This window comes from Ammodytes marinus (genome assembly GCF_949987685.1).
Source record: "Ammodytes marinus genome assembly, chromosome: 3".
NCBI classification, from domain to species: Eukaryota; Metazoa; Chordata; class Actinopteri; order Uranoscopiformes; family Ammodytidae; genus Ammodytes; species Ammodytes marinus.
Genome location: NC_137232.1, coordinates 22,749,848 through 22,766,319, shown reverse-complemented (window position 1 = coordinate 22,766,319; position 16,472 = coordinate 22,749,848). Strand labels below are relative to the sequence as shown.

The window sequence follows — 16,472 nt, the reverse complement described above, 5'->3', positions numbered from 1 at the left end:
TGCGGTTCATGCCTGCGTTTGCGTTTGCGTTTGCTGTTTTCCTGTAAATGATATAGTGCAACCGCAGAAATTTTTCTGCGTATGCACCGTTTTGCGTGGCCGTGTAAAGTGCCCCTAAGTCTGCGGCTCTGCAGTTTACAGGCATGCAGCTAATCTAGGTATAGTTACTTGTCAACAAAGTGGTAGATATCAAGTCTGTTCTTTTTTATGGCTGAAATTATTCGAATAAAAAGCTATTTATGCAACATGCAATGATGCCCTCCAAGTTTCACTTTATTTTAAGAATACAGAAAGTGATACTTGTGACTTGATGTAACTTAAGACTCTTAGCATTGTGTTAATTGACAAATAAAGCAACGTTGCACCTTTTAGGTGTTGTTGCTGGTTGTTTCACCAACATCAACATATTAACATGCTTTACAAACACAAAGGGGAACTCCACAAGGTCCATGGACTAACAAAGAAAAGACCTTTATATGTCCATGCATTGGACCAGGAGACCAGTACTCCACTGCTACATTGTTAGCCTTCTGTTACAGTATACGCTCGATACATCATGCAGCTATTACTTTCAATTTTTTCAGTAATTAGTAGAAGCGCATTAGTGGCACACATTTTTGTAGTTTTGCGATTAATATCAATATATGTATTAATGTTCTGTTTTCTCCGCGACACAGGAAACTTCAACCTTGAGCATGTGGTTCAAAGGTGTGAAGAAATGAGTGAAGCTCTGCGGAGGAAGAGTAACAACATTTTAAATATATTGCGCTTACTACAGTTGCAGAACGTATACACACACACCTCATCAAGACTTCCAATGCCATGGCGCATTATGAAATCTTGGTGACATGGCAGAATAATTTCAAAAAAGCAATGAAAGTGCAGCAGAATTTTCACATTCAGGAAAAATTTACTGGTATTAATTTTTTTTAAACATAAATTGTATTGGTTCAGTGAAGAATGACTGGGGGACAAGATGTTACAGACACAAGAGCTGGATTTGTGTTTACACAGTGAAGCGTCGATAAGATACAAAACACGTTGCGTGTTGCCGAGCGGTATAAATAGTGTGACCTCCACGGCCCTACATGGTCCTCTGTGCTGATGTGCCTCTGCAGCAGAGCATGGTTTCAACAAACATAAACTTGATCCAATCATTAAAAGTGAGAGGAAAGCACACTGCATCTCCTCAAACAACAGACAGTTTAAAAATCCAAATCTTACTGTTTAACAAAGTATGCACACAACCACCTTCTTGCTGGTCATGGTGGAGGGTTGTGATGCACCTGCACTTTACTGTGTGTGTGTGTGTGTGTGTGTTTATTTATGCACTTCTTATTTGCATAAAGCAGCCTTCTCCTTAAGACACCAACCTTGATTACCATAACTCCACCTCTACCCTTGTTCACATGTCAGGCACGGGTCTGGGAAAGCACCACGCCACCTTCCTGAGAGTGATGAAGTGTTTAATGAGGGGTTGCCAGGGCAACGGGCATGTAAAGACGTCAACGATCTGCCCTCATTAGCTCCTGACAACAACTAGGCGCAACACAGGAATTTTTTCCTTTTGTGCTGACAGTGTTACGGATGGAACAAGCGTGTTACTGGCCCGCCAGTCTATTTTTAATGCCAGTGAGGTCACACACTGACTATGACACGGATCAGGCAACAAAAAATGACAGCCATCCCTGCCCTCCCCGTGCCCTCAGCAACCTGTAGAGGCTGTGCTGTGGACCGTGCTGGCTTTAAGAAAACAAAAAAGTGAACACAACCTGTTGTCTTTGAACATCACACAATAAATCACTGCAGTAAGTGACAGCTCTGTGCCAGGAGGAAAAGGAATTAAATAAAAACCCATGACGTCAGCTATCCGCTTAGGCTTGGCAGACACAAAGAAGGAAATCAACACATGAAACAACAGAAAGTGTGTACACAAGAAGGGACGTTAGATGACGTGGTGCAGTTTACCATGCTCTAGTGATGTCAGCAGCCCTTAGGTATTCTCTCCATTAAAAGCTTTGATGATCTTACTTTGTGCGTTAGTATGTCCACATGTAACAACACAAACACACCATCAGAGGTGGATGTTCTGCGACTTCCTCTTTCTGTAAGAAGTATTGGTCTGTTTATGACGTCCGTCACCTCGCCCCACATAGACACAAATACAAACTCAAATACAGAAATAACCACACTGGAGCCAAAGTACCTGTGTCACTCCATACACATGTGGTAAGAGGTTCAAAGCGAGTAGAGAGCTTGTGCAGCAGCAAGATAAGGTTTATCAATGGAAACAATGACAAACCATTCAGCATGATTTTGATCTTAGTAAGGAGGCATTCAAGGGCAAATGCAAAAGATTATTTCTTCCTGGATTTGATTTGTTTCCTGTTGAAATATGACAGAGAGGAAGGACATTAGACACAGGAGGTGATGTTTTCAAAAACGTCAACCCTGCATGGGACATCCAAGATAAAGCCAGCAGTATGAATTGGACAGGGGGGAATTGGGCGTTCTCAAAAAGACAAAACTGGTCTGTGTACTTTCAGTCATTTTGTTTGGTCAAGGCCGAAGCAGAGAGTAAAAGTAAACGAGTGACAGATGAAAGTTCCAAAACAGTTGGATTATAGCACACATTCTCAGGGTTCTCAATAATGAGCACAATTACAGTACTGTACACTGTGTGTGTGTGTGTGTGTGTGTGTGTGTGTGTGTGTGTGTGTGTGTGTGTGTGTGTGTACAACCAGGAGTTTCCCTCCCCCTCCAGTCTCTCAGGTTTACACAGTTATCTGTGGTATGCAGAAACTAGCAGGTCGGGAATGTAAAACTGATTATGTGTATGTTCTGCAAGAACACACACACACACACACACACACACACACACACACAAAGAAAAGAAAAATGAAAACACAGGCACATGAGCCACAGATATACAAACAGTCAGGGCTGAATACACACACAAATTAAATGCAACAGTGACAATGTAAATAGGCTTGCACAAATGGATTTTGACACACAAACATGCATCCCTAATAAATTGACTGTGAAAATTTTTTTTAAAAACATTCAAGCTCAAGAAATGAAAACACACTGGGTTTAATACACACAGACACGCACACACATGTGTATGTGTGCGTGTCTGTGTGCAGCCGGTAAGTGAAAGAGGCTTAGTCTCGAGCAGCAGCACAGGGACAATGCGTTTCATTCTGCTCCCAGCATCAAGGAGGACTGGGAGGTAACATGAGAGCCCTGACCAGAGAAGGGTCTGGGGATAAGATATTCTGAAGCGGCCTTTATTGCTAACTCCTACCCATCCTTCTCCTCCTCCTCTCTGTCTTTCTTTGGCTTGGTTCTGAGTAGGTAAGCCGATAGGAACCAATGAACAACCTGTTGATTCATTACAAGAGGCAGCGACTGAAAACAGACCTTCATAAGAGAAGGCAAGCCATCAAAATCGTGATGGGTGGAAACAAAATGAGCAGTGAAATGAGAATGCTGATGCTGAAACTACTTGGACACTTCTCTGTCTTTTCTGAATAGAAACATTTGATCAGTGTCATTAAGTTAAAAACCAAGGCAACCAACACATCACTTTTCATCCTTGTTTTTTGTTTAAGTCAGTAGCGCAATTTCATAATTATTGGTGGGTTTCAGAAATTGAATAAGCACCATTAGGAATACATCAAGTGAGGCCAAACATTCTATACACATAAACATGTAACTAATCATGAAAAAAGGTATTTCCCTGGTGTTGAAAGCTCTTATTAGGGAGTCAACAGGAAAGGAGGGGGGAGTAGGAAATGGTGGTAAGACATTCATCAAAGACCCCCAGACAGGAATCGAACAGAGGGCATTGCAATAACATGGACAACAAGATAAGCTAGGAGGGCACCCTGCTTCTAGAAAATACTTGCAAAACTTATACTGTAGGTTTGCGTTGAAGACGAGGCAAAACACAGTTATTTGAACGTCATGGAATCTAAAAGGTCCTCTGAAGAATATTCTTACATTAATTCTAAAAAGTAAGTGTGACTGAATATATATATTTTTATTAGGTAGGTTTGCGTCTAGATATTATGCTTATCTTCATTTCATATTCCAAAAAGGCATAACAATTTAAATAAATATATCTAAAGCAATGTTTTCATAAATGGCTGATACAGGAACAGTAAACCAGAGATCACCCACACTGGCAACAAAACAAAATCACAGACGTTGTACGTTAATTGTTTGTATAAAGTAGGTCTGAAATATATTTTGCACCTACAATACAAGATAAAGTAGACGAAGAAGCTCATGACAATTTTTTTTTTTTAAAACAACACTTGTTCCCTTATCAGTTTCATCAACTTTACCGCCGCGGTTACAGCAGAATTACTTCAATCTTGAACTCCGTCTTTTCAAACAGAGCAACTTCTTAAAGCACGCAAAGGAAGGCAGATGGAAATGTGTCTGAAAGAATATTTTCTTGTGAAAGAGCCTCTCACCGCCCACTGCCACAGACTAGCTTGACTAGTTGTTACATGTGTAACTAATCATGTACTCTCTCGACACAACTGAGAGAAATTATTATACCAATTTGTAGTGACAATCATGTTGAAATATGATGGGGGCGTTATGACTTCTCTGCATGACTGCTCATGAATTGCACCATTACGATCCAGTCACTGTTGAAGCATCTGCCTCTGTGTTAACATGAGAAAAAGTCCATTTATCTTTTAACTGTGCCACCAGATTTAAAAAGGGAACACCAACAACAATAAGCAAATGAGTGACGATAATAGAAACTGAGAAACGAGCAATGTAAACACAGGTGCTATAGAGGCCTGTGGTGACATCTTCCTGCATTTTCATATTAAGATACTTTATTCTAGACATTATAATGGAAGTGAGATGGACATTTTTGACAAACCGCTGCCTCACCAATTCTCTCTTCCCTCCATCCGCTACTGGCAAGGTTGACCATAAAGAAACACACACACACACCATGAGAAAGTGTGTACACATTCTCCATGCACCAAGAAAGTCAGGGCTACACTTAAAGCTGCATGCTGAGGGCCACAATAGACACATTACTGCATTCTGAGTCATCCCGTCTTCCTTGCCTGTTCCCCTCTTCTCTCCATATGCAGTTGGTTCTTTGCCTCTTTTCACTCTTTTGTAAATACTGAAAATGTGTGAATCCACTAATCCTTTTCTGTATCTTGAGTTTTGCTATAGAAAAAACACTGCATGCGCAGGGACGTGTGCAGAAAAGCCATCGTAATTAAAGTATTCTTCATGAATGCTACCACAGCAATTGATCACTTAAACCAACATTTGATTGTTTTGATATTTAATTAAAGTAATAATGAGGGTAAGTTCAATTTCACATATTTGATTGTTTAAGTAATATCCGTAACAAAAGTAAAGTAGATACAGTATGTAGCTGTGCATAATGCACATTCTTATCCAAAATGAAAGGTAATACGGTACATATCCTAGACCTAGAGCTTCCTCAGAGCCCGTGTTGAGAACTAATAGTCACACTAATGGACACACGTTATTTTCCAGTTGCTTCTTCCACTGCCCAGTCTTCAATATTGATGTCATGTGTTTACCCACTGAGGTAAGACTGAGGTTTTTCTCCGTTTCCCTTCATAACTGAGCGTCCCCTTCATGCATACACGCACACACACACACCTCATGATGTGTCTGGGTCCCAAACTGCACTAGTGCCCCACACCAAACCTGACCCACCCTACCAACCCTCACACTGAAGCCATTGTCCACCAACTTCCCAATAACACACTCTCACACACACACATTTCACACACCTGACTTCATAACAGCAAATAATTCCATGGCCTGAAACGATGTAGCTCTCCCTGTGACGTCTAAGAGATTGTGCTGAAATATCTCACTGTGCTTTAATATATGCCTCACTTTTTATTATTATCTTCACCTGACGCTAAATAATCAAAAGTGCAACAATAACAGAGTCGGTTCAGTTTGTGGCTATTTGAATGGCAGTCAGTAACAGGTCAGGCCTCGGCAACTGCAGTCTCTCTCTCATGACAGTGTTTATGCGAGTGTGTGTGTGTGTGTGTTTTTTATTTTATCTATCCATGATCTCCAGTGCTCTCAATTCTCTCAAAGAGCCATGTGTTGAACTGTTTTTTCAGACATGCAAAGAAATGCCCTGTAAACGCCTGTTACAAACTCTCTTCATGGTTACATGTCAGCAATTGCTGCCCAGGTCTGCTCTGTGGCTCCAAATTGGATTAGGAAATAAAACCGTTTGTGCCGATAGTAATCGCTGGATTAGTATCATAAGGTCTAATTTGCTCAGAGCAAGAGAAGGAATGCAGGGGCCCATAGAAATACAGAAATTACAAATCAGGTATAGGCCTTAAAGCATAATTCCGCTTTACTTAACTTTGGTCTCTACTTGTTTTGGCCATAAGTGGCGTTTCTTGTTTTATCCTATAAATGCATGGCGGCGTAAACCGCTGCTGTGTCATATTTAACAATCTGATGTGACAATTAAATACGGTCATAATGAACACCACCTCCTCAGGGGCCGTATTCACAAAACATTTTAAGGCTAAGAGTAGGTCCTAACGTGCTGATTTAGGAGTAACTCTCAAAAATAAGGGGCGTTTCACTCCTAATTTTAGGACTCCTAACTTTTTAAGATAAGTGTAATTCACAAAGCATTTTAGCGCTAAAACTAGCTCCTAAATCTATAAAAAGCTAGGAGTCCTCGAGAGGACTCCTAAGTCACTAAGAGTAAATCACAGACAACCATTTGATGGTGTTTTGGAGAGATTTAATGCTAGTGAGCTTTATAAAAGGTACCTTTAATAGCTGTAAGGGTTTAATGATCTTTGTAAAGCTATATTTAGAAAGTATAGACACATTTATATTTATTATAGTGTTATAAAAAAATATTTATTAAGTTCATTTTCCTCCAGTTGCTTTGGGTTTATGATGCACTGAAAGTTACTGTTGGTGTCACGTTTGGGTTTAATTTCCTACTAGAGTAGGCCCATATGTGGCGCTTCGCAGCATCTCCTCCGTTCCATAGATCCGCTACTGTATAGTTGCGCGTCTCGCCTTTTTCCTTCCGCATGTACTTTACGATTTCGCCGGCTGTTGTTTCTAAATTGTGAATTTCCTGGTTTGTCGCTGTCTGACTATTGCTGCATAGTCCGCCATTGAGAGAAATACAGTGAGAGTGCATGGCGTGCAGCTGTTCAATGAGGATATTTTTCTGATTCAAATCATTGTAAAATTTAAAATGAATAGACCTATGTGGCGCTATTGTAGGTTAATTGTGAACAAATGTGTGGGAAACCCTGCAGTATCTTGGTTTCATGTTAAATCAGTGTCACTTGTCATTAATTGTATATAAAAACTCTTCACTTTAATACAGCGACACGATATGGATATCTCCCACAGTGTTTCCATCATAAATTCACTCTTAGCTCTCATTCCCTCTCAGCCAATCACTGTGGGCATAGAAGGTATGAACATGACATCATCCATAGCAACAGGGTCAACACCGCCCTCTAGTCTTAGCTAAGGAGTCCCTCCCATTCCTTAGTAAAAGTTGGTCTTATCAGCTTTGTGAATAGGTTTTAAGAAATTACTCCTTACTAAGAACTTTTAGTGCTACTTAGGAGTACTCTTAGCGCTAAGATAAAATGTTTTGTGAATACGGCCCCTGGTCCATATATTCCACTACACAGAAGTCACTAAATTGTAGAAAAGGATGACCAAAATTACAAAACACAAGAGCCAAGTCATTGTAGACCGAAATGACCCTTTAATACACTGGCCACGGAATAGAGCGCCGTGTGTGTTCAAGTTCATTTCAGGATCACAATTTCAGCCGCCGCTTAAGATGAATTCAATTAAAATCTCCATCAATTTATATCCCACCTCTCAATTCTCTCCCTCTTACACACATATCATACACACTGGGCCACTGTCAATGATGTGTGCTTTGAATAATCAAATGTCCTTGTGCGGACTTAGCTTGCCCTGCAGCACACCACTAACTGCCAGGAGACACCAGGCACGGTCAGCCATGCAAAGCTGTTCCGCTACCATTCAAATGATGGAGACACACACACACACACACACAGTGAAAGATGGAGCGATTAGTAAGCAGAAGTGATACTCCACTACACAGAAATCATTGTAGGTCCACCACTTTGAAAACACACACACACACACACCATTTCCTTTATAGCATTAGGGTTTAGTAGAAAAAGTCAATATAGCCACTATGAGGCTCAGAGCATTTGGTCATAGCTGCATTTGGTCAGTGGCCATGTTATCTTCACTCAGTCATCAAAAGTCATTTCAGCCTGATAAAGGCGTGGTTTGTTCTTTCACGTGTACATCCACCGGTCAGAGTCTTGCTATTGACTAGCATGTATTCATTGACCAACAAAGGTTTGGGTTGATAAGCAGAGTGTATTTGCCCAGCATCTCTGACACATACTGGAGGCATTTTATTTTTCCAAGCAACAAGACAAAAACACATGTAATTCAATCAGTATGTTGGATGGAAGTGTTACTGTTAGTTGCCATTCAGAACAAATGAAGTCACCTGCTGCGGGCTCTGAACACGGAACAGTGTTGTTTGTTTTCAAACAACAAAAAAAATAGGACCTTGTCTGTCACACTGGGCCTTAATCCAGAAGATCAGGGCCAACTGGTTATGTTTCTTTGTGTGTGTGTGTGTGTGTGTGTGTGTGTGTGTGTGTGTGTGTGTGTGTGTGTGTGTGTGTGTGTGTGTGTAGAATACATGTGCAGCAAGACAGTGAGGTAAACAGGAGGTGGTGTGTATGAACCCATTCCCAGGGCCAAACTGCTTCTCCAGGGAGAGAGATAAAGAAACAGCCCCTTCCAAAACGGAGGTGGAAACAATGGCTGGGGCTTGCAGCTGTGTGTGTGTGTGTGTGTGTGTGTGTGTGTGTGTGTGTGTGTGTGTGTGTGTGTGTGTGTGTGTGTGTGTGTGGATATTTCTTTGTGTTCTAACCATGTAACTAAAGAACATAAACAAACTTCTGTCCCCCATTGCTCTTTATTTATAACAGCTTAATTAGTTTTTCTGTTACATGATGCAGCCCCATCATGTTACAGTAGTAACAGGCATCCTGAGACTGGATGTTTAGCCATATCTACAATATAAAGGAATTAACAGCAGTGCACATCTATTAGCGCTGGATACAAGTTACACAGCTCACCCGCTGCTAAATGTGTCTTACCTCATCACAGATTAGTTGGCAGACATGTTCAGAAATAAAGAAATGTGACCACGGCTAGCCGACAGTGACAGGACTCGACAGGTTCTCTCTTTCTCTCGAGTTCACGTGCTTTCCATACTCGCACACACACAAACACACGCTGTAACACACCCAGTGACGTCCACACAAATAGCTGTGCTTCCCATCGATGACGAAATACAACAAGTTGGAAGAATAAAAACCGTTAAGCTGACACACCTTTTGGCAATCTAGGCCAAGGGAGTAGAAAGAAAGCCAGACTACTATCAACATATGTACAGTATATTACGTTCAAGCATCACCACTATATAGCTCCTTGTATTTTTTAAATTGTAAGGGCTTGGCATCACCTGTCACCAATGTCTAATATTCAGTGGAAAACGTGAATCATGCTAGCCACTTGACAAATGGGAGTAAAGGATTTTTGAGTCATCACTGTCTGACTTGAGCACAAGTCCTGTAAACCTGTATTAGCCTGTCTTGTATACGGCCAGGCAAGAGTGTGAAATTATTTTGTTCACTCACTTGAAGTGTTCAAGAGGGAAAAGAACAAAGCAAAGGTAAGTGGGACTGACAGGGTAGTGGCATGTGGCAGTGGGCGGATGAGTGCAAGCGGGTAAAGTGGATGAACAGGAGGTGGGATGTGTGGAGGAAGAGGACGCTGAGCGTGAGAGGAAGTAGGCGATAAGGCAGGCAGAAGGGACCGGAGATGAGTGGATAAGGGGAGGAAGTACGGGATCTAAAGAGCTCCTAAAGAGAGGAGGAAAAGGGTAGGAGGTATAGTTCTCCCCCCACGGAGAGGATGGTCATGTATTCTGCTAGCTATACTGTAACTGCATTTAAAAAAGAAAAATTATTCCAATATTATTACTAATACTTATGGTGAAGAAACCCATCGAGACTATTTTATAAAGAGTGAAAAAGCATGTAAGTCTTATGATCACGCTATAGAAAAAAGGGAACATTGTACATCAGTGGAACACAAAGGTAAAATGAGAAAAGGGAAATAGCAACAGAAAGAGAGAGAGAGAGAAGAAAGGAGTCAGTGAGGCCCATCCAACAAAAGAGCTAATACACCAAAGCTGCATCATGGTTGAATGGAGACAGACCTCTGGTTTCCAGCCCCCACTATTAGTTGTTGTTCCATCGAGAAGGGGAGGGGGGAGGTAGGCCAGCTAAATGGGATTCTGGGAAGCTGAGGCTTTAGGGAAGGTGTGGGAAGAGTGGAGTCTGGATGGTGTCTATGACTGAAGGTGGGTTTTTGGTTTCTGGCCTGACAAGACACTGGGGTTAATGCTCCAACCAGGAGACTATATAGACAAGAGCTGCAGGATGGCCCTTAACTCTGGTTTGGTGTTGGGAGTTGAAGGCAGGAGAGGAGAGGAGAGTGTGCTCCTCCAAAGGGAAGTGAATGGAAAAACGTGTCAATGGAACACAAGGACTGGGAGCCGGCAAATAAACAGAGGAGGTGACTCGCCCTTTCTGGGATGGGAGAGATGAACGTGGGCGGCGGGTGTGGGGTACCGAGCTGCCATTCCCATCCCCTCTGAACACACACACACCAATGTAGGTATTCATGCGTGCACACACGGCCCTCATGTGTCCAGCTCAGTAGGCCCGACCAGGACAAGCTGTCTATTGTCCAAATCTCCCACCTAAAGCCCTCCCAGCAGGGCAGGAATTGCGTATTTAGGGGATTTGGGGGGATTGCAGAGTAGAGTGTGAAATGTGTGTGTGTGTGTGTGTAATGTGTGTGTGTGTGAGTGTGTGTGTGTGTGTGTGAAATGTGTGTGTGTGTGTGAAATGTGTGTGTGTGTGTGTGTGTGTGTGTGTGTGTGTGTGTGTGTGTGTGTGTGTGTGTGTGTGTGTGTGTGTGTGTGTGTGTGTGTGTGTGTGTGTGTGTGTGTGTGTGTGTGTGTGTGTCGAGGCTTGAAAAGGGTTTTGAGTGTTGTCTTGTTTGTCGGAAAGGATTTTTTGAAACTTTGAAAGATTTCCATTTTTTTTTTCTTTGGCTTGATTTACAGAAAAGTAAAACTTAGGGATAGACAAGGAATTATAAAATGACTCTGGACTTGACAGCTATAAGCAGCAGGCAGCCACATTTGAGTTCACAGTCAGGGCCTTGGTCAAACAGCCGCATCCTGATATCCATCTTTCATGTGTTTTTGGATGGATGGAAACTGGAGCATACAGAAGAAACAGAGAAAAGATGCAAAGTCCACACAGAAATAATTGTGTTTTTTTTATTTAGATTGTGAGGCCTAGCTCAACCTGACACCAATGTCTAATATTTACCCAAAAACAGGAACACTTTCTTCCCCAAACATGTGTTGACTTGACAAGTGTGAAAAAACCCAAGGAGAAAATGCAAAGTCCACACAGAAAGACTTGTGTAATATTTGATGCAGTGATCTTACACCTCGTCTCATCACCGCATTTTAAAGGCTTCACCTATTTCCAGAGAATTCAGTTTCTAACGTTTGGATCTTCTCCAATATAAGTTTGGTTGTTGTACTGTCGCTGAGACTGTGGGACGGAAGATTTTTCTTCTTCTTCAAAAAGCAGATTTCGCTCTACTTTGCTGACAAGGCTTTCTTTTCTTCTTTTTTCTACATTAGATGCTGTTGGACAGGGACCGCAAACTGGTACAGAATATATATTTAGACTACATGAACATTCCTCACCATGTCTAAAAAATAGAGAAAGTTTTCAGTCTAAATGGGTGTTACCATGCCAGACACTTTGTGCTATTAGTAGACATAAAGCACAGCTGGAATACAGCCTATGGTTGTTTGTTAATTGTCCTTAGTGTGAGACCTTCTTACATATGTCAGACTGACCTTTATACTTCCCACCTTGCATCTGACTCCTTTCTTCCTGACAGCAGCATGTCCCTGCTAGACTAGTGCAGCGTTATCCATGCACACACACACACACACACACACACACACACACACACACACACACACACACACACACACACACACACACACACACACACACACACACACACACACACACACACACACACACACACACACACACACACACACACACACACACACACACACACACACACACACGGAAAATGAATAATACAATAAAAAGGTAGTTTTTGATTTTTGTGACACTTCTCCCAGCACTCCAAACTACCAGTCCACCTTTTATGATCAGAATCAGCTTTATTATTATAGTAAGTAGTACTGTTTCGCATTACAAAGGGGGATGAGTTGTTTTGGTTTAGTTTATCAGAAAGAGAAAAAAAATAGGAAGACACTGACAGTGAACTGGGCATGCAGAGACATGCAGTTGCTGCTAACATTTCGATGAAGATACGGTACAACTACTTCACTTCTCCAATCATATCTGTTTCCATGATAGGGACACCTTTAGAAGCAGGCCACACTACGGCTACACTGATCCTAGAACAGTCTGGAAATATTGAAATCCAGGTGTATTGTACAGCTGAATCAGTCCATCTCAGTAAATGTTACCAAGTTACACGACAGAGAAACACTCATACAGCAGAACAAAGACTGTTGTGCATAAAAACAGATTAGCAGAGTGGCTGAGCTGGCTGAAGAGGGCCACCGGTATTTCCTGCAATATTTGCAATCGTGGGGAGTTTTACAGAATTGCTCTGAGCAGGCTGTGGGAGATCTGCTAAAGTAATCACTAAGCAGCCTAATTGGCGGATAAAAAACACACATGGCCTACCACACCAACGGAAGATAATGCTATCTCACTCCTGCATGTGTAGTCTATACTTGGATATGGTTTCAATGGTGATGGTAACAAATTGCTGCTCTATATACAGTAGTCGAACAAATACGACTGGTGGTTCTCAAAATCGAGACCATATTTCCCATAACACCCATCGCTTCCTGTTGCAAAGAGGATGTCACTACTTCTCTCCCCGCTCCCCAACCCTGCACATGTTTGCTTTTTCAGGTTTGATAAAGACGATACACTCGTTTGAAGTTATTGTTCCCACAGGCAGGTCTATAACTCATTCCACCAAGACCTTTAAGTGTGTGGGGAACAACCATGTGTGATTGAAAACACAGTGGATGAGCTGCAAACTCTCTTTGAATGATAGCCTAGTTTTTTTTTTGGAAATCATGCCAATGCTGTCAAAATCAAATAAGTATAGGTAATGCACTTAAAAAGCTTAACGCAAGATTTTGAAACACATACTGATACAAACTGTGAATATAGAAACACAGTAACAGACAGAAGAGTAAAAAAGACAGGCAGTAAAAGTGCATGTGCTCTCTCCAAGTAAAGTTATGTAAATTGTTTCGCTAAAAGAAGAAAGAAATCAATGATGCGCAAAGAGACTATACACTTGGCCTGATGTGAACGTTTCTCCTGGCGTGAAATGCAAAACTTCTAATGTGAAGTGAAAGAGACTTCTGACCATCTGAATGAAAGGTCACAGGCACAGGACTGGGATTAAATATATCGAATTTGGCTAGATCTGTGTTTGCTCATGGCTACACACTCGCTGCCTTCACACTTACAGTCTCTTTAACTGATGTAAGGTAAAGCTGCCCATCAACAAGTAGATTATTAGATCTCTTTTGTTGAACAACATGTTGAGACATGCTTGTGTTTATTGCTAGCAACAAGGTGAAATGCAATAAGGGCAAAACAAATGTAAGTGCAGCAACTATAGATGTACTACAGTATACCCTGTGTTTTAAACCAATGTTTAATGTACAGCACACATGTTTCTTTCAAAAACTAGAACTGTCCCATACACTGAGCCCCCTCTGCTAGTCTGCTGTGCTGCATGAGGGCGAAACAAAGTCTACTTGAACAGTGTTCTCTTCCAACTGTGTGATGGGAAAAATGCTAATTGCTGTAATTAGAGTGCGGCGAAAACAGTGACATGTTGTACAATTCCTTGGAGTCTGACTGTCTCAGCTCTCTGTTCAATACCTTTGTGAGTAGTAAACATTGGTTCAGGTGGGAGAATGAGGGAACCAAAAACAGAGAGCAAAAGAGAAAAGAACCCAAAGGGTTTATTTGACAAACAACTTAAAAAGTTGATCATAGATAGAAGGGCTTTTTTTACCGAGAGCTTTGCACATGCAATGGCTTTCCACCCGAAGGAAGCATACACCCAGTTTTACCTGACATGCCACCCTCTCCAGTTTGCACACAGACAGACACACATACACACAAACACACATACACTTTCCTACCTTGGTGTCGACAATGGAGCAGGCAATTTGCTTCACATAGGCCAGATCAGCAGTCTGGGGCATCAGGACAGATTCTCTGGTCAGGCCAATCTGGATGATGAAGGACACCCCTAATGGAGTAGGAGGCAGTGAGGGTATCACAACCCCACCGGGTACCTGCCCTGTTAACAGGTCCATGACAGGGAACCCACTGTGAGCTGATGGCATTGAGGCCATGGACATGGGGGTCCCCTGCTGCATCACGGCCGAGCCTGGCGGTGAGGAGCCCCCGGGAGGGAAGAAGACCTGTGCCATGGGCCCCGAGGGCATGCAGGGGCTAGCGTTAGCCATTCAGGGTCCTGTCTGCTTTCTCTGGCTGAAAGCACTCAACATACACACTCACACTCTCAAACTCAAGTCCAGAGATCTTAGGAAAAAACCTACACTCATTCAAACTGTCTCACAGCGGAGGAGAGAGGGGGCACACACTCACTGACACATTGACAAACACACTGAGCAGAGTCCCAGTTCCTCAGCGTCCTGTGGCCTCCCCCTCCCACTGGACCAAGGAAGAAATCCTTATCCAGGAAGCAGTGTTTTTTTCCTCCTTACAGCCACTTCTTTCGCGCTCTCTCGCCGTCAGAATTGTAATTGTCCAGGCATGACAAGCCCCAGCAATGTGTGTTTGAGACACAGAAAAGACATACTGAGGGAGAAAACTAAACCTATACACACCCTCCTCCCACCCCCTCCTTCTGCTGTTTTTCCCCTTCCTCCTTCTTCCCTCCTTCACTTCCCTTGTTGAAAGAAGTTGCTCTGCAGGGGAGAAAGTCCAAACTTGATTGTGAAACTCCTGGCTGTGGTAGAGAGCAGAGAGAGAGAAAAAAAACAATGCCAAACTTTGTTGTGCTCCTCTCCAGGCTGAGCTACAAAATGGCCTCCTTAAGCAGGAAACAGTGAGAATGAAGGAGAGCTAGAGAGAGACTGCACTGCTTTTACGATTCTTGCCCTGTTTCAGTTTCAGCCCCAGTTCAGACTTTTTTTAGTGTGAAAAAGCAGAGAGAAAAGTGAGAGAGAGAGAGAGAGAGCTGTCTGAGGGTACCTCCCTCTCTCCCCCTCCCTCCTGCCCTCTCATCTGTTCTTTTGCCACCGCCAAGGAGGAAGTGAAATGACTGACACAGCCCAAGGCCAATAGACTCTCAGAAAAAAGTCCCGCCCTTTGACTCCATTACTAGCCTACTTTACTACCAGGCGTCTCCCTCCTCCCTTTCCTCTTTCTCTTCCTTGGTTCGGGCCGGGGTTATCCGCCTTATTATCCCCCTCCACCCGGAGCACAGGCCGGCAAAGATCCCCTTACATTGCCTGAGGGGGCAGCCCACATTTTGAAATACGCTCCCATCTCTTTCTCATCTTCCCTCATTGTCCTCTTTCTGTCCCTCTGTAGAACTGTATGTCCTGCCTTATTGTTTTACCCTTTCACACCTTTTTACATTTTAAGTAGGCACACCTCTACCAGAGAGCAGAGTAGGACCACACCTATTGCAGAGATATTCATGCAAAGTTGAATGCATGTTTCAAGGAAGAGGGTGGTGCACCGAGCACACCCGGGAAACATACAGTATGCTTACAAATTGGGCAACACCAGAAAAAATGCAACACAGACTAAAATATGCCTCTCCTCCCCAGATTGTAATGATAAAAACTCATTAGCATCATTAAGTTAATCATCTTCTACTTACCTTCTTCCTACGAACATTATATCAAACTTATCCCCGTGAAGATATTGAACTATTTACGATCAATTAAAACAAATTAACCATAAGCGGCCGCTCTCTGATATGGTGATGTGACATGATACCTCCATAGCTGCATTACATTTGTGTGCTAGGATTCTACGTACCACCACAAGAGGGGGGTGTTCCGCATAGCTGCGTAGGCCTATGGAATACATTCACAAAGTAGAGATGTTTGAAAGGGGTTAAGGGTCAGTGACTGCGAAAGAAAG

The 16,472-nt window shown here is 42.5% G+C and overlaps 1 protein-coding gene across 1 annotated transcript in view; it reads right to left on the bottom strand.

The window, feature by feature from the left end:
* Positions 1-15,224, bottom strand: part of prkd2 (protein kinase D2) — a 37,109-nt gene extending 21,885 nt beyond the window's left edge. Inside the window, exon 1 of the mRNA XM_080053601.1 lies at positions 14,489-15,224. Within this exon, the coding sequence (XP_079909727.1) occupies positions 14,489-14,818 (330 nt within the window). The 5' untranslated portion in view covers positions 14,819-15,224. The remainder of the gene's footprint in view (positions 1-14,488) is intronic.
* Positions 15,225-16,472: the final 1,248 nt, after the last annotated feature.